Source organism: Poromitra crassiceps (genome assembly GCF_964638095.1).
Source record: "Poromitra crassiceps genome assembly, chromosome: 20".
In the NCBI taxonomy this organism is placed as follows: domain Eukaryota; kingdom Metazoa; phylum Chordata; class Actinopteri; order Beryciformes; family Melamphaidae; genus Poromitra; species Poromitra crassiceps.
In genome coordinates this window covers 4,847,169-4,867,970 of record NC_139637.1, presented here as the reverse complement: position 1 = coordinate 4,867,970, position 20,802 = coordinate 4,847,169, and the positions used below count along the sequence as shown (strand labels likewise).

Below are 20,802 nucleotides of genomic sequence, written 5' to 3'. Positions count from 1 at the left end.
TAATGAAAAATCTAAAAACATTTTTTTTATTTTATTTTTAAATTTTTCTTTGATTGGATTGTTGATAGTTTTGTTTTCTAATCTATGTTTTTGCTTACAGATCTATTTTTTGATTACAAAGTGGATTTATTTTCTCACAGATACAGTCTTTGGTTACAGGATGTAAACTTTCAGTCACAGAATAAAGACACATATATCTCTCCATATAGGCCTAGTCTATTTAAACACACAGGCTGTAGGCCTAGTCTATTTAAACACACAGGCTGTAGGCCTAGTCTATTTCAACACACATGCTGTAGGCCTAGTCTATTTCAACACACAGGCTGTAGGCCTAGTCTATTTCAACACAGTAGGCCTAGTCTATTTCAACACAGGAAACAAGGCTGGCTTCCTCTCCCTGACTCGTTCATCCATCAATGTGGACACAAATCAATTTCTACTTCCTACTTATAATTTCAGAAGGAAATATTGTACTTTCTACTCCACTACACTGATTTCACAGCTTTGTTATGATCATCATTGTGTTCCCTGTCTTACCAACCTGTTTACCAAACTGTTAACTGTTTGATTATGTCACAGCTGATTGGCAGGAAGAGATCTGGTGGAGGAAGAGAGCAAGAGACAAAGATGACTTCTTCACAAGAGGTGAGAACATTGGAATTAGGGATGGGCATTTTAAGCAATTTAAATACTCGAGTACTCTCCTTCTATTATGAACGAGTGCTCGAGCACTCGCGGGGGGGGGGGGGGTCTGTGTGATTACTATGCTAATGACTGAGCAGGGGTTATCTGCTGGCTGTTCACTCATTGCGTTTGCATTTTTGCATGGAAAAAGCACTACCTGGAGCATTTTTTGTCAGGAGAGGAACTGACTGATATTGGGTGACGCTAAGCTAACATCTAAAGCCTACCTCAGACAGTAGCCTATCTCTGATGGTTGGATGGATGGCATTAGCGCTTTGGAGTAGACACGTTGTGAAACAAGCGAAGGCATTTCGATGTCCATTGTCCAGCAATGTCAGGTTATTGTCCAGTATCATCCATTTTACTTTATGATCACTGTTACATTAACGTAAATCCACGGATTACAAGGTCCGGTGTTCTGCCAAAAAGTGAAAACTGACCAGTGTGATTAACGTTACAGCTGCAGCTGAATAGTGATCACCATGAAGCGATTGTCTCCCAAAAAGTGATTCTTTCTCCACATTTTTGTGACTAACGTTATGGGAAACGACAGTGTAGTCAGTAAACTAGTGCAATGTTTTGAATGAGTTTTATCGGGCGTGCGCTATGAAGAAGCGTGCGTATCATTCGGGAGAATATTTCCAGCCACCATTTTCGGGATGAGCTGGAAAACTTCCGGTTAAAACTTTCAAAATAATGTTACGTAAACAAAAGTAAATAGCTTATTGATGCACGTTGGAGGAGAAAAAGTATTTCAACGAATGAAGCAGCAAACCTTGTATCAAAATACTCGTGATGTTATATGGCGTGAAACTGTGGCTGTAACGCATTACTCAAAATAAATAAGGTTACGTTACAATAAGCGTTTTATTTTGAAAGCAACAAAGCGGATGACGTACTTGTACATTCTGGCTGACTTGACGCCCGTGCAGTTCATGCTGCCAGATCCACATGACGATGCGTGCGTAGATCTTAGACCATTTTTAAAGGGGTGGGGAGTGGGGCGAGTACCCGAACAGCAGAAACGTTACTCGAATACTGACGTTATGAACGGGTGCTCGAGTACCCGAGTACTCGCACCCATCCCTAATTGGAATCTGTTGGTAAATTTAATCTGTTAGCTCGCTGTTAGCACGATGTTGTACTGTATGTCACAATGATTACTAAGTATTCTCTCTCCCTCGCTAACTTTGCTAACATTAGCCTGTTAGCTTGGTTCTTCCTACGATGAGATATTTCACAATGCAAAGCTGCTGCTGTTGTCCAGGTCTGGATGAAATAAAATAACGTGTTATTTATTTTATGATGTGCAATTTTCTGATATGTTACACACAGTGTTGCGCAAGTTACATTCAAAATGTACCTACTAGTTATTTTCTTTTGAAAGTAATAAGTTACTTTACAATATTATTGTCTGTGTAGAGTAACTTGTTACTTATCACACTACTTTTGCGTTGCTTTCACCAAAATAACCGCAGAACGACACCACCGTCCCAAAAAAGATTTTCAACCGCCCTAAAGTCAGTGTAAACCATCCACAGTTCTAAATCTTATCCTTTTACTTTGTTATTCTCATCTATAGTGGTTATCTGCATAAAAAAACACAATTTGATTAGGAAATGATTATATATTTAAGGAATTTATTTAAATATGTGCTTTGATCAAAATAAAAAATTAAGTCTTGGTCCAAGACTTAATTAATTAAAACTACTAATGCCAAGTAGGGCTGTGAATCTTCACTCGCCTCACGATTCGATTACGATTCATCTGTCAACGATTCGATTCGATTAAACGATGCATCACGATGCATCTTAAATCGATGCATCACTTTTTCCGCAATACATGATTTATTTTTTCTCACTTTATTTTTTCTCACTGTGTGGCTACTTTTAAAATAAAAGTGCATTTGGAATTGCATTGTATTATGATCCATAATTAAAATAAACAACTGCATGTACTTACATTCTATTTTATTTGATTATAATTTATTTTTTATTTTTTATATAATCGATTTTTGATATTTGTTAATCGATGCAGAATCGTGCACGTCCGCATCGCGATGCATCTTATAATCGATTATTTTTGACACCCCTAATGCCAAGACTCTTGGCATTAGTAGTTTTAATTATTATAAGCTGCTTAGAACTATAGTGTAGGAAGTTACAGTAAACAGGGCATAATTCCCTCTAATATTTTTGTGTGAAGTCATAACGTTATAATTGACCTTCAACCAATACTTGACTTTACTGAGTAGATGAATGCATCATAATGTAACTCAATGCACCCTAACGAGGAGCTGACAGCAGCTCAGTTTCAAGTTGTTGACATTACTTGACATAGTACAGTAACTGGTATAATTTCCTAATGGCTAAAAGTAATATATTACCTCTAATGTGTTACTTTTGTAATGTGTCTACCCCAACACTGGTTACACAGTACATACAACAAGATATGTTTATCTGTTAGCATATGCTTTCATATCATAAAATACTTGGTCAGATATAGTAATGACTTATATCCTTTATATCTTCCTCCATGAAACAGAGAGACACCAACAGACCAAAATGCCACCGCTCTCTGCAGTGTGGGACATCTTTCAGTCAGTCAGGTGATCTAAAAACACATCAACACATTCACACTGGAGAGAAGCCATTCTCCTGTGACCAATGTGGGAGGAGCTTCAGTCAGTCAAGTGACCTAAAAAGACATCAACGCATTCACACTGGAGAGAAGTCGTACTCCTGTGACCAATGTGGGAGGAGCTTCAGTCAGTCAGGTGACCTAAAAATACATCAACGCATTCACACTGGAGAGAAGCCATTCTCCTGTGACCAATGTGGGAGGAGCTTCAGTCAGTCAAGTAACCTAAAAAAACATCAACGCATTCACACTGGAGAGAAGCCATTCTCAATCTCCTGTGACCAATGTGGGAGGAGCTTCAGTAAGTCAAGTACCCTAAAAAGACATCAACGCATTCACACTGGAGAGAAGCCATTCTCCTGTGACCAATGTGGGAGGAGCTTCAGTCACTCAAGTAACCTAAAAAAACATCAACGCATTCACACTGGAGAAAAGCCATTCACCTGTGATCAATGTGGGAGGAGCTTCAGTCACTCAAATGTCCTAAAAACACATCAACACATTCACACTGGAGAGAAGCCATTCTCCTGTGACCAATGTGGGAGGAGCTTCAGTCAGTCAGGTGACCTAAAAACACATCAACGCATTCACACTGGAGAGAAGCCATTCTCCTGTGACCAATGTGGGAGGAGCTTCAGTCACTCAAGTCACCTAAAAACACATCAACGCATTCACACTGGAGAGAAGCCATTCTCCTGTGACCAATGTGGGAGGACCTTCAGTCACTTAAGTCACCTAAAAAGACATCAACGCATTCACACTGGAGAGAAGCCATTCTCCTGTGACCAATGTGGGAGCAGCTTCAGTCAGTCAGGTGACCTAAAAACACATCAACGCATTCACACTGGAGAGAAGCCATTCTCCTGTGACCAATGTGGGAGGAGCTTCAGTCAGTCAGGTGACCTAAAAACACATCAACGCATTCACACTGGAGAGAAGCCATTCTCCTGTGACCAATGTGGGAGGAGCTTCAGTCACTCAAGTCACCTAAAAAGACATCAACGCATTCACACTGGAGAGAAGCCGTACTCCTGTGACCAATGTGGGAGGAGCTTCAGTCTCTCAAGTCACCTAAAAAGACATCAACGCATTCACACTGGAGAGAAGCCATTCTCCTGTGACCAATGTGGGAGGAGCTTCAGTCAGTCAAGTGCCCTAAAAACACATCAACGCATTCACACTGGAGAGAAGCCATACTGGTGTGAACTATGTCTGAGAATGTTCAGTCACTCAAGTCACCTAACAAGACATCAGCGCATTCACACTGGAGAGAAGCCGTACTCCTGTGACCAATGTGAGGGCAGCTTCAGTCTCTCAAGTGACCTAGCATTACATCAACAACACATTCACAGAAAGTGTTCGGGCTAGCCTCACGCATTCGCACTGGAGAGAAGCCATAATGCTGTGACGGGGTGTAAGACAAACTTCACTTAAAGGGACAGCTCACCCTAAAATCCACAATACATATTTTTCCTCTCACCTGTGGTGCTATTTATCCACCTAGATTGTTTTGTGTTAGTTGCCTGAGTTTTGGAGATATCAGCCCTAAAGATTTCTGCCTTCTCTCAAATACAATGGAACTGGATGGCACTCAGCTTGTGGTGGTCGAAGTGACAAAAACATACATTTGAAAAAACTCAACAGCAATGTCTCTTTCCAGAAATCATGACCCGGTTATTCAAGATAATGCACAAACCTTGTTGTGAGCAGTTTCATGTAGGAACTATTTTCTTTAGACCGAACTCCACCCACTAGCTGCTAGCTAGCTCCTACATGAGACTGCTCACAACTAGGTCTGTGTTATCTTGGGTAACCTGGTCATTATTTCTGGAAACAGACATTGCTGTTGAGTTTTTCAAATGTATGTTTTTGCCGTTTTGAGCAGCACAAGCCAAGTGCCATCCAGTTCCATTGTATTGTAGAAAAGTCAGAAATCTCTACGCCTGATATCTCCAAAACTCAGCAACTCACACCAAAACGATGTCGTTGGATAAATAGCAGTACATGTAAGAGGAAAAACATGTCATTTTGGATTTTAGGGTGAGCTGTCCCTTTAAGCACTATCACACAAGAGGGAGGGCTGTGATGCTTTCTGTCTGTCATTTGTCTCCGCCAAGCAACAAATAGTTCCCTTAGGAGTGCACTACCAGAAGTTGTTCCCTTAGGAGTGCACTACCAGGAGTTGTTCCCTTAGGAGTGCACTACCAGAAGTTGTTCCCTTAGGAGTGCACTACCAGGAGTTGTTCCCTTAGGAGTGCACTACCAGGAGTTGTTCCCTTAGGAGTGCACTACCAGAAGTTGTTCCCTTAGGAGTGCACTACCAGGAGTTGTTCCCTTAGGAGTGCACTACCAGGAGTTGTTCCCTTAGGGGTGCACTACCAGGAGTTGTTCCCTTAGGAGTGCACTACCAGAAATTGTTCCCTTAGGAGTGCACTACCAGGAGTTGTTCCCTTAGGAGTGCACTACCAGGAGTTGTTCCCTTAGGAGTGCACTACCAGGAGTTGCCAAGCAACAACAGGTGAACTTGCTGCCTGCAGTTTCCAGAATGATTTCAGCTGACCGCTCATAATTAAGGTCAAATGTCTCCATATCACTGTCCCTACTAGTGTCTCCATAGGTCTCCATATCACTGTCCCTACTAGTGTCTCCATATGTCTCATATCACTGTCTCTACTAGTGTCTCCATATGTCTCATATCACTGTCTCTACTAGTGTCTCCATATGTCTCCATATCGCTGTCTCTACTAGTGTCTCCATATGTCTCCATATCACTGTCCCTACTAGTGTCTCCATAGGTCTCCATATCACTGTCCCTACTAGTGTCTCCATATGTCTCATATCACTGTCCCTACTAGTGTCTCCATATGTCTCATATCACTGTTCCTACTAGTGTCTCCATATGTCTCATATCACTGTCTCTACTAGTGTCTCCATATGTCTTCATATCACTGTCTCTACTAGTGTCTCCATATGTCTCCATATCACTGTCTCTACTAGTGTCTCCATATGTCTCCATATCACTGTCTCTACTAGTGTCTCCATATGTCTCCATATCACTGTCCCTACTAGTGTCTCCATATCACTGTTCCTACTAGTGTCTCCATATGTCTCCATATCACTGTCCCTACTAGTGTCTCCATATCACTGTTCCTACTAGTGTCTCCATATGTCTCATATCACTGTCTCTACTAGTGTCTCCATATCACTGTCTCTACTAGTGTCTCCATATCACTGTCCCTACTAGTGTCTCCATAGGTCTCCATATCACTGTCTCTACTAGTGTCTCCATATGTCTCCATATCACTGTCCCTACTAGTGTCTCCATATGTCTCATATCACTGTTCCTACTAGTGTCTCCATATGTCTCATATCACTGTCTCTACTAGTGTCTCCATATGTCTCCATATCACTGTCTCTACTAGTGTCTCCATATGTCTCCATATCACTGTCTCTACTAGTGTCTCCATATGTCTCCATATCACTGTCCCTACTAGTGTCTCCATAGGTCTCCATATCACTGTCTCTACTAGTGTCTCCATATGTCTCCATATCACTGTCCCTACTAGTGTCTCCATATGTCTCATATCACTGTTCCTACTAGTGTCTCCATATGTCTCATATCACTGTCTCTACTAGTGTCTCCATATGTCTCCATATCACTGTCTCTACTAGTGTCTCCATATGTCTCCATATCACTGTCTCTACTAGTGTCTCCATATGTCTCCATATCACTGTCCCTACTAGTGTCTCCATATCACTGTTCCTACTAGTGTCTCCATATGTCTCATATCACTGTCTCTACTAGTGTCTCCATATGTCTCCATATCACTGTCTCTACTAGTGTCTCCATATCACTGTTCCTACTAGTGTCTCCATATGTCTCCATATCACTGTCCCTACTAGTGTCTCCATATCACTGTTCCTACTAGTGTCTCCATATGTCTCATATCACTGTCTCTACTAGTGTCTCCATATGTCTCCATATCACTGTCTCTACTAGTGTCTCCATATGTCTCCATATCACTGTCCCTACTAGTGTCTCCATATCACTGTTCCTACTAGTGTCTCCATATGTCTCCATATCACTGTCCCTACTAGTGTCTCCATATCACTGTTCCTACTAGTGTCTCCATATGTCTCATATCACTGTCTCTACTAGTGTCTCCATATGTCTCCATATCACTGTCTCTACTAGTGTCTCCATATGTCTCCATATCACTGTCCCTACTAGTGTCTCCATATCACTGTTCCTACTAGTGTCTCCATATGTCTCCATATCACTGTCCCTGCTAGTGTCTCCATATCACTGTTCCTACTAGTGTCTCCATATGTCTCATATCACTGTCTCTACTAGTGTCTCCATATGTCTCCATATCACTGTCTCTACTAGTGTCTCCATATGTCTCCATATCACTGTCTCTACTAGTGTCTCCATATGTCTCCATATCACTGTCCCTACTAGTGTCTCCATATCACTGTTCCTACTAGTGTCTCATATGTCTCCATATCACTGTCCCTACTAGTGTCTCCATATGTCTTCATATCACTGTCCCTACTAGTGTCTCCATATGTCTTCATATCACTGTCCCTACTAGTGTCTCCATATGTCTTCATATCACTGTCCCTACTAGTGTCTCCATATCACTGTCTCTACTAGTGTCTCCATATGTATCATATCACTGTCCCTACTAGTGTCTCCATATGTATCATATCACTGTCTCTACTAGTGTCTCCATATGTCTCCATATCACTGTCCCTACTAGTGTCTCCATATGTCTCATATCACTGTCTCTACTAGTGTCTCCATATGTATCATATCACTGTCTCTACTAGTGTCTCCATATGTATCATATCACTGTCCCTACTAGTGTCTCCATATGTCTCATATCACTGTCCCTACTAGTGTCTCCATATGTATCATATCACTGTCCCTACTAGTGTCTCCATATGTCTTCATATCACTGTCCCTACTAGTGTCTCCATATGTCTCCATATCACTGTCCCTACTAGTGTCTCCATATGTCTCATATCACTGTCTCTACTAGTGTCTCCATATGTATCATATCACTGTCTCTACTAGTGTCTCCATATGTATCATATCACTGTCCCTACTAGTGTCTCCATATGTATCATATCACTGTCCCTACTAGTGTCTCCATATGTCTTCATATCACTGTCCCTACTAGTGTCTCCATATGTCTCATATCACTGTCCCTACTAGTGTCTCCATATGTCTCCATATCGCTGTCTCTACTAGTGTCTCCATATGTCTCCATATCGCTGTCTCTACTAGTGCGTAAATATCCTTGTTGCTCTACTGTTTTAATGGGACATTTTTCTCATATAAAGTGTTTAGGGATGCAGCACCGATATGAAAATTTTGGCCGATACCGATAACCGATATTGACATTGCTGTTATGGCCGCTAACCGATATTTACCGATGTCGATATGATCTGTATAAAAACACATTTCTATGATAATACAATTTTGTACATATTGAAAAACACATGTAAACACTGGTTTTGAAAAAGGAATGCATATCTTTCCAAAACATTTGGAAAAGCCCATAATTCATAGATTTACCACATTGTTTAATCTCAATGTGAACATTTTGGCTACCGATAACCAATATTAACATTGCAACATCGGACCTATTTAACATAATGCCGATATGTTAAAGAATGACTGACATCAGCCAATACCAATATGATTGCCGATATATCGTGCATCCCTAAAAGTGTTGAAAATAAAGCATTATGATCCTTTGTCAAAGTCAGATTCTTCACATACTCCATTCCAGTTATAAATCATTCAATCATTTCTAAATGCAACTATAAATTTGTCAGTTCTGCTTCTCTTGTATTTTATTTCCTTAATTAAACTCCCTCTTCTTCCTATAATCACATTGATGAATTGAAAAGACAGGCAGGTGATCGCTAATGTCGTTAATTAATAATCCACTCAGTGTTGTTTTCCATAATGGTTTGTGAATATGTTGTTCATCAGGGTGGCACAGTGGGATGTTATTTGAATCGGCTGCACCACCGTTTCTGATTTAACATATGCCGATATGTTAAAAAATGACTAACATCGGCCAATACCAATATGATTGCCGATATATTGTGCATCCCTAAAAGTGTTGAATATGTCTAAAAATAAAGCATATTATCCTTTGTCAAAGTCAGATTCTTCACATACTCCATTCAAGTTATAAATCATTTCTAAACAGTGTTGGGGGTAACTCATTACAATAGTAACATATCACATGTAATATATTACTTTTAGCAGTAACTCAGTAATAACTTATTACTTATAGGATTTCAGTAATATTATACCAGTTACTTTGTCAAGTAACTCAAGTTACACATTTATTTTTAATTTTTTAATCAAAGCACACATTTAAATAAAGATAAAATAATTTCCTAATCAAACGGTCTGTTTTTATGCAAATAACCACTATAGATGACAATAACAAAGGAAAAGAATAACATTTAGAATTTTGTATTGTTTACACTGACTTCAAGGCGGTTGACATTCTTTTTCGGGATGGCTCTGGGGCAGCGATGTCATTCTGCTGCTGCTGTTGTTTTGGTGAAAGTAATGCAAAAGTAGTGTAATAAGTAACGAGTTACTCTACACAGACTAATATTCTAAAGTAACGAGTTACTCTACACAGACAGTAATATTGTAAAGTAACTTATTACTTTCAAATGAATAACTAGTAATATGTAGTATATTACATTTTGAAAGTAACTTGCCCAACACTGCTTCTAAATGCAACTATAGATTTGTCAGTTCTGCTTCTCCTGTATTTTATTTCCTTAATTAAACTCCCTCTTCTTCCTATAATCACATTCATGAAATGAAAAGACAGGCAGGTGATCGCTAAGGGCTGGGTTTCCCAAAAGCTTCTTAGCGCTAAGAAGCTTCTTTAACCCTTCAGTTCTTAAGGCCCCCTTAAGAAGCAAACACGTTTCCCAATTGCTTCTTAGCCTAAGATGATCTTTCATATGAAGGCATGCGTTTCCCAAAAGCTTCTTAGCGCTAAGAAGCTTTGTTGACCCTTCTTAAGGCTCCCGTAAGAAGCCAACGCGTTTCCCGATTGCTTCTTAGCCTAAAATTATCTTCCCTTAAGAAGGCTGCGTTTCCCAAAAGCTTCTTAGCGCTAAGATGATCTTTCGTTAAGAAGGTTTTGTAAGAAGGGTCTGGGGCATTCTTAACACCTTCTTAATGACGAAACACTGGCAGATCCAGCCGCGTCAGGCAAAAGGAGATACTTGTGTCCACTGTTCCTCTTGTGTTTTTCCCTTTTTCCTTTCTTTCATGCACCCTTTAGTGTTTAAAATTGGGCAACACTTGAAAATCTCCCCTGTATGTATGGTTACTTGTGTTTTAAATGTTTTACCGTAGGCTATATTCCTCTAATCAGAATGGATTCCTTTTATAATAAGAATGTTGTGGATTTATATAGCACCTTTCACAGAACCCAATGTCACTTAAATTCTGTAGTGTTTCTCGCAATTTTGTTGTATGCTGTGTATATAAAGCAATTTGAACTGCAGTCCATGTCTGAAATAAATAATGTTTAATAGAAGAAGTTCTTGTTCAACATGACCACGATTAGGTTATTCTACAACAGTGTTTCTCAACCACTGGGTCGTGGCCCACTGGTGGGCTCAGAGTGCCATCTAGTGGGCCGCAGAGGACCTCTTACATCGAGATGGTGGACAGCTCCAGTTAAGATGCTTCTTAAGAGCCTTCTTTAGCTAAGTGTTAAGAAAGCTGTTAAGAAGGCGTTTGGGAAACACTTCTTTGGAGCCTTCTTAACTCCTTAAGAAGCTTCTTAACTCCTTAAGAAGCTTCTTTGTTGGGAAACTCAGTCAATGTGGTTCGTTAATAATCCACTCAGTGTTGTTTTCCATAATGGTTTGTGAATATGTTGTTCATCAGGGTGACACAGTGGGATGTTATTTGAATCAGCTGCACCACCGTTTCTGAAGGCCAGACATCACCCACGTAAAACAAAAAAATACAACAAACGTTTTTGATGTATCTCAGCACTCAAGACCCCAACAGACAGTCATACACAGGATTAAAGAAAAAGGTCTAAGCAAACATGAAAAGACAAATTGGACGCTGGCATTCTTGTTAGTAGTATTGACATACTGTAGTAGTTTGAAATGTGATGCTTTTATAAATACAGTAGGTGGCGGTATAATGCAACACATGGATGCCAGCCGCCATGAAACCTAAAAGAGGAAGAATAAGCAAAAGGGGAAGAAGGAGTGGTGCGCTTGTTGACCCATTCTGCTTAGTCACTTCTATCTGTGCGGGCGGCTAAATGTAAGTCATATCCATTTCAATCATATATGTAATAAGAGTTCATTTACATTGTTATGCCGAGTCATTTGCATCTGTATATGACACCAATGTAAATCTAGTATTTGTTGTATCCTTGTCTTCCTGTAGAAGCACACATAACAATAGGCCTACTTGTAACAGAAAGACAAGAGGACAGTAACATAGTGTAACCAACATAGTGTACGTTGTCTCGTTGTGTTCTTGTCAGACATGCTGTAGTGTAGTGGCTGCATGTCAGCATGTGAGAACATTTATCATCTAGAGAAGTCACACTTCAAAACACAGTCCGTGTTTCACAGGCTGTAGGCCTAGTCTACTTCAACACACAGGCTGTAGGCCTAGTCTATTTCAACACACAGGCTGTAGGCCTAGTCTATTTCAACACACAGGCTGTAGGCCTAGTCTATTTCAACACACAGGCTGTAGGCCTAGTCTATTTCAACACACAGGCTGTAGGCCTAGTCTATTTCAACACAGGAAATAAGTCAGATAGGGCTGGCTTCCTCTTCCTGATTGGTTCCTCTGCGGCTGCTCTGGGCCGAACATTAACCTGGGCATGAATGTGGACACAAGTCAATTTATACTTCCTACTTATAATTTCAGAGGCAAATATTGATACTTTCTACTCCACTACACTGATTTCACAGCATTGTTATGATCATCATTGTGTTTCCTGTCTTACCAACAGTCTCTTTGATTATGTCACAGCTGATTGGCAGGAAGAGATCTGGTGGAGGAAGAGAGCAAGAGACAAAGATGACTTCTTCACAAGAGGTGAGAACATTAGAATCTGTTGGTACATTTAATCTGTTAGCTTGTCTATTTATAGGATGTTGTACTGTATGTCACAATGATTACTAAGTATTCTCTCTCCCTCGCTAACTTTGCTAACATTAGCCTGTTTGGCGTGGTTCTTCCTACATTTATGATGAGATATTTCACAATAAGGGCTGGGTATTGGTTCAAATTTCAAGAATCGATTCGATTCCGATTCACAAGATTCTGAATCGATTAATCCCGATTCGATTCCGATTCGATTAATTTCAATATCGATTTGGTTAGTGATACCATAGACATGTTTTTTTTAGCTGTAACCTGAATTACATGACTGTCCAGTTATGTAACACAGGGGTTCCCAACCTTTTTTGTGCCAAGGACCGGTAGATACATGGGAAAAGAAGTTACAGACCTGTTGTCAATTTTAATGGTTTTAGTTACACATATATTTACCCACCAGGTGGTGAAAAATGGTAAATAACAACCTTTTCATCTGTCAATAAAGACACTTTCACAATTATGCACAGTGATTTGATTTCAGCCTACCGTATATCATTTCTAAAAGTAATAATGATCAAACATTTCCATTTATGTAGCCTACAGTATTTATGTTTTTGTTTCAACTACAAACATAAATAAATGTCAACTTGAAACTATGTTTCAACTACCACACACAGCCTATAATATTATAGCCTATGTTTATTAAAAAATAAAAAATAAAATAAACGATCTCTTTGGACATATGAATCGATATCAAAGGACTAAAATAAAATTTGTTTTTTTTTAACCCAGCCCTATTCACAATGCAAAGCTGCTGCTGTTGTCCAGGTCTGGATGAAATAAAATAACGTGCCATTTATTTTATGATGTGACATTTTATGATGACACCACCGTCCCGAAAACGAATGTCAACCGCCCTAAAGTCAATGTAAACTGTCCACAGTTCTAAATGTTATCCTTTTACTTTGTTATTGTCATCTATAGTGGTTATTTGCATCAAAAACACAATTTGATTAGGAAATGATTATATCTTTATTTAAATATGTGCTTTGATAAAAATAAAAAGAAGTCTTGGCATTAGTAGTTTTAATTATTATAAGCTGCTTAGAACTATAGTGTAGGAAGTGAAAGTAAACAGGGCATAATTCCCTCTAATATTTTTGTGTGAAGTCATAACGTTATAATTGACCTTCAACCAATACTTGACTTTACTGAGTAGATGAATGCATCATAATGTAACTCAATGCACCCTAACGAAGAGCTGACAGCAGCTCAGTTTCAAGTTGTAACTCACATTACTTGACACAGTACAGTAACTGATATAATATTACCAAAATCCTATTGGCGTTACATTACTGTGTTACTGCTAAAAGTAATATATTACCTGTAATGCGTTAGTTTTGTAATGTGTCTACCCCAACACTGGTTACACAGTACATACAACAAGATATGTTTATCTGTTAGCATATGCTTTCATATCATAAAATACTTTGTCAGAGATAGTAATGACTTATATCCTTTATATCTTCCTCCATGAAACAGAGAGACACCAACAGACCAAAACGCCACCGCTCTCTGCAGTGTGGGACATCTTTCAGTCAGTCAGGTGACCTAAAAACACATCAACGCATTCACACTGGAGAGAAGCCATTCTCCTGTGACCAATGTGGGAGGAGCTTCAGTCAGTCAGGTGGCCTAAAAACACATCAACGCATTCACACTGGAGAGAAGTCGTACTCCTGTGACCAATGTGGGAGGAGCTTCAGTCGCTCAAGTCACCTAAAAATACATCAACGCATTCACACTGGAGAGAAGCCATTCTCCTGTGACCAATGTGGAAGCAGCTTCAGTCAGTCAGGTGACCTAAAAATACATCAACGCATTCACACTGGAGAGAAGCCATTCTCCTGTGACCAATGTGGGAGGAGCTTCAGTCACTCAAGTGCCCTAAAAACACATCAACGCATTCACACTGGAGAGAAGTCGTACTCCTGTGACCAATGTGGGAGGAGCTTCAGTCACTCAAGTGCCCTAAAAACACATCAACGCATTCACACTGGAGAGAAGCCATTCTCCTGTGACCAATGTGGGAGGAGCTTCAGTCACTCAAGTGCCCTAAAAACACATCAACACATTCACACTGGAGAGAAGTCGTACTCCTGTGACCAATGTGGGAGGAGCTTCAGTCGCTCAAGTCACCTAAAAAGACATCAACGCATTCACACTGGAGAGAAGCCATTCTCCTGTGACCAATGTGGGAGCAGCTTCAGTTGCTTAAGTCCCCTAAAAACACATCAACGCATTCACACTGGAGAGAAGCCGTACTTCTGTGACCAATGTGGAAGCAGCTTCAGTCAGTCAGATTACCTAAAAACACATCAACGCATTCACACCGGAGAGAAGCCATTCTCCTGTGACCAATGTGGGAAGAGCTTCAGTCAGTCAGGTGACCTAAAAATACATCAACGCATTCACACCGGAGAGAAGCCATTCTCCTGTGACCAATGTGGGAGGAGCTTCAGTAAGTCAAGTGCCCTAAAAACACATCAACGCATTCACACTGGAGAGAAGCCGTACTGGTGTGAACAATGTGGGAGGAGCTTCAGTCAGTCAAGTGCCCTAAAAACACATCAACACATTCACACCGGAGAGAAGCCATACTGGTGTGAACTATGTCCGAGAAGGTTCAGTCGCTCAAGTCACCTAACAAGACATCAGCGCATTCACATTGGAGAGAAGCCATTCTCCTGTGACCAATGTGAGGGCAGCTTCAGTCTCTCAAGTGACCTAGCAGCACATCAACAACACATTCACAGAAAGTGTTCGGGCTAGCCTCATGCATTCACACTGGAGAGAAGCCATAATGCTGTGACGGGGTGTAAGACAAACTCCACTTAAAGGGACAGCTCACCCTAAAATCTAAAATACATATTTTTCCTCTCACCTGTAGTGCTTTTGATCCACCTAGATTGTTTTGTGTTAGTTGCCTGAGTTTTGGAGATATCAGCCCTAAAGATTTCTGCCTTCTCTCAAATACAATGGAACTGGATGGCACTCGGCTTGTGGTGGTCAAGTGACAAAAACATACATTTGAAAAAACTCATCAGCAATATGTCTCTTTCCAGAAATCATGACCCGGTTATTCAAGATAATCCACAAACCTTGTTGTGAGCAGTTTCATGTAGGAACTATTTTCTTTAGACCGAACTACACCCACTAGCTGCTAGCTAGTTCCTACATGACACTGCTCACAACAAGGTCTGTGTTATCTTGGGAAACCGGGTCATGTACTGTTCATGATTGATGTTATTAATTACTCTGCACAAACAGATAAGAAGAGAGAGAAGATCAAAATAATAGTAAAATCAGCAGAAAGATACCTGGGAATCAAGGGTCTTGTATGTGATGAAATTGAGAAGACACTGAATGGAGGAAGGCATGGGTCACAATCATTGTCATCACAACCACTCTCATCATGTGGTGGGTAGCATCATGTTCTTAGCTAGACTGCAGTGGAATGCAAGAAGCGTTATTGCTAATGGGTACGAATTTAAAAAATGTGTTGCAGATTTACAAGATAAACCTAATGTAATATGTATACAGGAAACGTGGCTGAGATCACAGTGGGAATTTGTAATACAGGATTATGTAGCTATTCAGAATGATAGGAAGACTGGGAATGGTGGTAGGGTGGCTACATTTGTGAGGAAGGGGACTAGATTTAAAGGAATTAACGTAGGGAAAGAATATGAGTCAATAGTGGTTAAGATATGGACAGAGAAAGATGAGGTTGTTATAGTGAATTATTATAATCATGTAAAAGATTTGTGCCACGATACATTAGATCAGATTCAGGATCAAATGATCTGGTGTGGGGATTTTAATTCACACACTGCAATGTGGGGAGGTGAGACAACAGATGCACATGGTTCAATTTAGGGATGGGGCCGATCCGATCCAATATCGGTATCGGGTGCCAATATTGGCACTAATTCACGGATCGGATCGGAATCTGATTTCTTTCTTCTTTTTTTGCAATTCCAGCGCGGGCGGCACCGTAATTTTCCCATGTATAATAGTATCCTTCTTTGCCTTGTATATTTTCTTAATTTTGTCTGCTTTTTGCAAGCTATATTTAAAAAAAAAATCTTTAATTGGCCAAATCTTTGCCTATATTCTATATTCAAGAAAAATATTGGTATCCGCATAATATCGGTATCGGCAGATATCCAAATTCAGGTATCGGAATCGGATCGGAAGTGAAAAAAGTGGATTGGTGCATCCCTAGTTCAATTCTAGAGGAATATATAGAGGATAAGAGATTAGTATGTCTGAATGATGCGGGAGGTACGAGATATAGCAGTGCTCAAAATAAGGAGAGTGCAATAGATCTAAATAGATCTGTTAAAGAAATCCACAGTGGGGAGTGATCATTATCCTATAAGAATTAAGGTTGGAGTAGAAGTGAATCAAGAAGAGGACATTATAATACAGAGATGGACATTTGATAAAGCTGATTGGGAGAATTTTCAGGAAATAAGTTGGGTTAAGGTTGAACCTTTAATTAGAGAGGAAATATTAGATGTGGATGAGTTTAATAAGAAGCTGGTGGCAGTCAGCAAAGGAAACGATACCGATGAGTAAAGGGTGTAAAGATAGGAAAAGTGTACCGTGGTGGGATGAATACGGAATGTATACTTACTCTACGTATTTTCTGTATTTTTGCTTACTTAGACATTCTACTTATTTTTTTCTATCGCATTTACTACTGTTATTCTATGCTATGTTGTGTTCTTCTGCTTATTCTGCTTATTTGCTCAATATTGCATTTACTACTGTTTATTTTATGCTGTGTGTTCTGTAAGCGAGCTACTGTAATTTCCCCCCGGGGATCATTAAAGTCTTTCTGATTCTGATTCTGATTCTGATGAAGACTGTAGGCAAGCAGTTAAACATAGGGGGGGAATCTGAAATATATACAGAGGAAACTGCAGGCTGCAATTGAGATGGTGGAACAGTGGGCAAATAAGTGGTGGTTTAAATTATCAGTAGCAAAGACACAAGTAATATGTTTTTCTAAACGACCGAAAACAATATCCTTGAAACTATATGGGCACTTTAGAACAGGTTAGGGTGATTAGATTCCTTGGAGTGTTATTTGATGAGAAGTTGACCTGGAAGCAGCACACTGACAAAGTAAAAGATAAATGTAAAAAGGTCAACAATCTATTAAGATGTTTGTCAGGACGAGACTGGGGAGCAACCAGAGCATCATTGTTTAATGTGTATCAGGCACTGATGAGCGTCTTTAGATTAAGGATGTATAGCGTATATGTCAGCAGCAATAAGCCACCTTAAAAAGCTGGACGTGCAGCAAACACAAGGACTTAGAGTATGTAGTGGAGGACTTAAGACATCCCCAGTAGCTGCAATTCAGGTGGAAATGGGGGAACATTGTGGATTCGAAGAATTAAACTCATGTTAGCTTATTGGATTAATTTGCAAGGTCATAACAGTTCTCATCCAACTAAGTTTATCCTACAGGATTGTTGGGAGCGTAACAAAAAAGATTTCATGAGTTTTGGATGGATAGGGAATATAATAGCGAAACGGTATGATCTAAAATAATATACAGTATAGTCCAACAGTTCCATCTTCAATTGTCCCACCCTGGGTATTTGTAAATCCATTAGTAGATTTAAGTATACAGCAACAATTGAGAGAGAAATCTAAGCATGCACACCCTGGGAATATAGCACAAAGTTACATTGATCATCACTTTATAGACAAGTTGATGTTATTTACAGATGGTTCAAAAGACCCTGAAACTGGACGGACAGGAGAGGCAGTCTTTATCCCACAGTATAAGGTAGAGAGTAAGAAAAGGACTACAGATCATTTGTCAGTATACACAGTGGAGCTCATAGCTATTTTAACAGCTTTGCAATGGTTGGTAGACAATAGGAAAAACAATGCAGTAATTGCCTCTGACAGCTGGGCAGCTCTTGCGAGTATTAGTTCTTTCAAGTCATGTAGACAAGATATTGTTTTTATGATTCATCATCTTATATATATGAACTGTAAAAAAGGGATATGACTGTTGGGTTTGTTTGGGTTCCTGCTAGGGGTGTCACGATACACTCAGTTCACGATACGATACGTATCACGATACTGGGTTCACGATAACGATACGATACGATACGATTTTAACAATATTTTTTAAAACTTGAATAATGACAATATATGACTGGAAAAGTAGTATTTTATTTGAAATGCACAAATACAAAACATGCTGTTGTGGGAAATTGTTATTACAATAACAACTAGAAAAAACATGAGATTGGAGATAAGGCTTATCTTGAAAAAGAATGAGTTACACCGTCACTTAGATTTAATTTGAACTAAAAGGTTTCTCAGCAGTATAAATTCTCATTATGCATCTTCAGTTTTTCTTCAAACTCAAACAACAAGACTTTTCTTAGTCTATTTTTTATGCATCTTCAGTTTTTCCTGTCAAGTAAACAGTTTTGCCAGAAACTCAATTGAATGGTTTCTCTCCTGTATAACTTCTCATGTGTCTCTTCAGAGACTTGTTCAACTGAACTACTTTCCACACATTGAACTTCAACAAACAAAGATGTTTCTTTGTCTATTTTTGGGGGAAAAAAAAAAAAAAAAAAAAGCGATATGAGATTTCATCTCAACGATACATATCGTGACGTTTTACTATCGCGAAATTTCGTGGGACGATATATTGTGACACCCCTAGTTCCTGCCCATGTAGGGATAGAGGGAAATGAGGATGTGGACATATTAGCAAAGCAATCACTTAAGTTAATAGATATGGATGTTCCAATAAGTAAAGCGGAGGGTAAGTCAATTATTAAAATATATATGCAGAAAGTATGGCAAGAGCACTGGGATGTAAATGAAACAGGTAGGCATCTGTATAATATTCAGAAGAAGGTTGGAGTAGGAAGTAGGCTGGGCAGGAAGAGACAGTCATGACTCGTCTCAGAATAGGACACACTGGATTGCATAGTACACTTAATAAAATAGGAAAACACCCAACTGGCAAGTGTGCAAGTTGTAACCATCAGGAAACTGTTCAACATGTGTTGCTGCTGGAATGTGAGAGTTATGAAGAGGAGAGGAAGGTACTGAAATCAGCTTTACAGAAAGCTAAGCTAAACTTCACTGTAGGGACAGTACTAGGAAAAGCAGTAAGATTAATATACAATCAGTTAATAAAGTATTTGAAAGAAACTGGGTTAGTCGATAGGATTTAGATACCTTTTTTCTTTTAATATTTTCTGTCAATATCTAACGTTCCACACTCCAGTCCGGTAGGTGGCGGTAATGCACGTTTAAGCTGGTTGCCAACCGCCAATCAAATCCATAGAAGTAGAAGAAGAAGGAGGAAGTGATCGGGACGGGAGAGCGAGCGAGAAGCAGAAGAAAACGAGATGCTGGTGAATTGCTAGTAGCAGATAGTTAAGAAACTTTTAGAACACGTTTTTCCTCCTACAGTCTTATAGTTTACCAGTTTAGTGACCTACTAATCGGGAGTGTAGACTGTAAGTGAGACTGGCGGATATATAGTAGACTTCGGCTAGAAGTTACTGAGAGTTATTCTCCAGTCAATGCACTGTTAGCAAGCTAGTTGGCTAAGCTAGCTAAAGACGTCTATCAGCGTTAACCCAGCAGACATACGCCGCTGCTACGCCTGCCTACAGAGGATCATCACGGACAGTCGGACACACCAGATAGCGGTTTGAGCCACCTGTGGATGCTCAAACTTCCTCTGGCAACGTTGGATTTCGTGCTGACCAAGCAGCTTCGCCGAGAAGAGCCTGGTGACGCGAGGTTACCAAGCAGCTACCAGAAACAACGCCTCTAACCTCTTCTGACTCTTCTGATCTCTAATGACTTCTTCACAAGAGGTGAGAACATTAGAATCTGTTGGTACATTTGATCTGTTAGCTCGTCTATTTATAGGATATTGTACTGTATGTCACAATGATTACTAAGTATTCTCCCTCCCTCGCTAACTTTGCTAACATTAATTAGCCTGTTAGCTTGGTTCTTCCTACATTTATGATGAGATATTTCACAATGCAAAGCTGCTGCTGTTGTCCAGGTCTGGATCAAATCAAATAACATGCCGTTTATTTTATGATTTTCTGACATGTTACAGACAGTGTTGGGCAAGTTACATTCATACCTGAGTAGTACAGTACAGGTCATACACAGGCTGTAGGCCTAGTCTATTTCAACACACAGGCTGTAGGCCTAGTCTATTTCAACACACAGGCTGTAGGCCTAGTCTATTTCAACAC

At 39.8% G+C, this 20,802-nt stretch overlaps 2 protein-coding genes across 2 annotated transcripts in view; one reads left to right on the top strand and one right to left on the bottom strand.

The window, feature by feature from the left end:
* Positions 1 to 20,802, bottom strand: part of gdap1l1 (ganglioside induced differentiation associated protein 1-like 1) — a gene marked incomplete at its 3' end in the record, with an annotated part of 366,738 nt that overhangs the window by 210,747 nt on the left and 135,189 nt on the right. The gene's annotated exons all lie outside the window — the stretch shown is intronic.
* The window catches only part of LOC310795128 (uncharacterized protein), a gene marked incomplete at both ends in the record, with an annotated part of 148,951 nt that overhangs the window by 98,567 nt on the left and 29,582 nt on the right, over positions 1 to 20,802 (top strand). Inside the window, one exon of the mRNA XM_083657168.1 lies at positions 14,526 to 15,235. Within this exon, the coding sequence (XP_083513294.1) occupies positions 14,526 to 15,235 (710 nt within the window). The remainder of the gene's footprint in view (positions 1 to 14,525; positions 15,236 to 20,802) is intronic.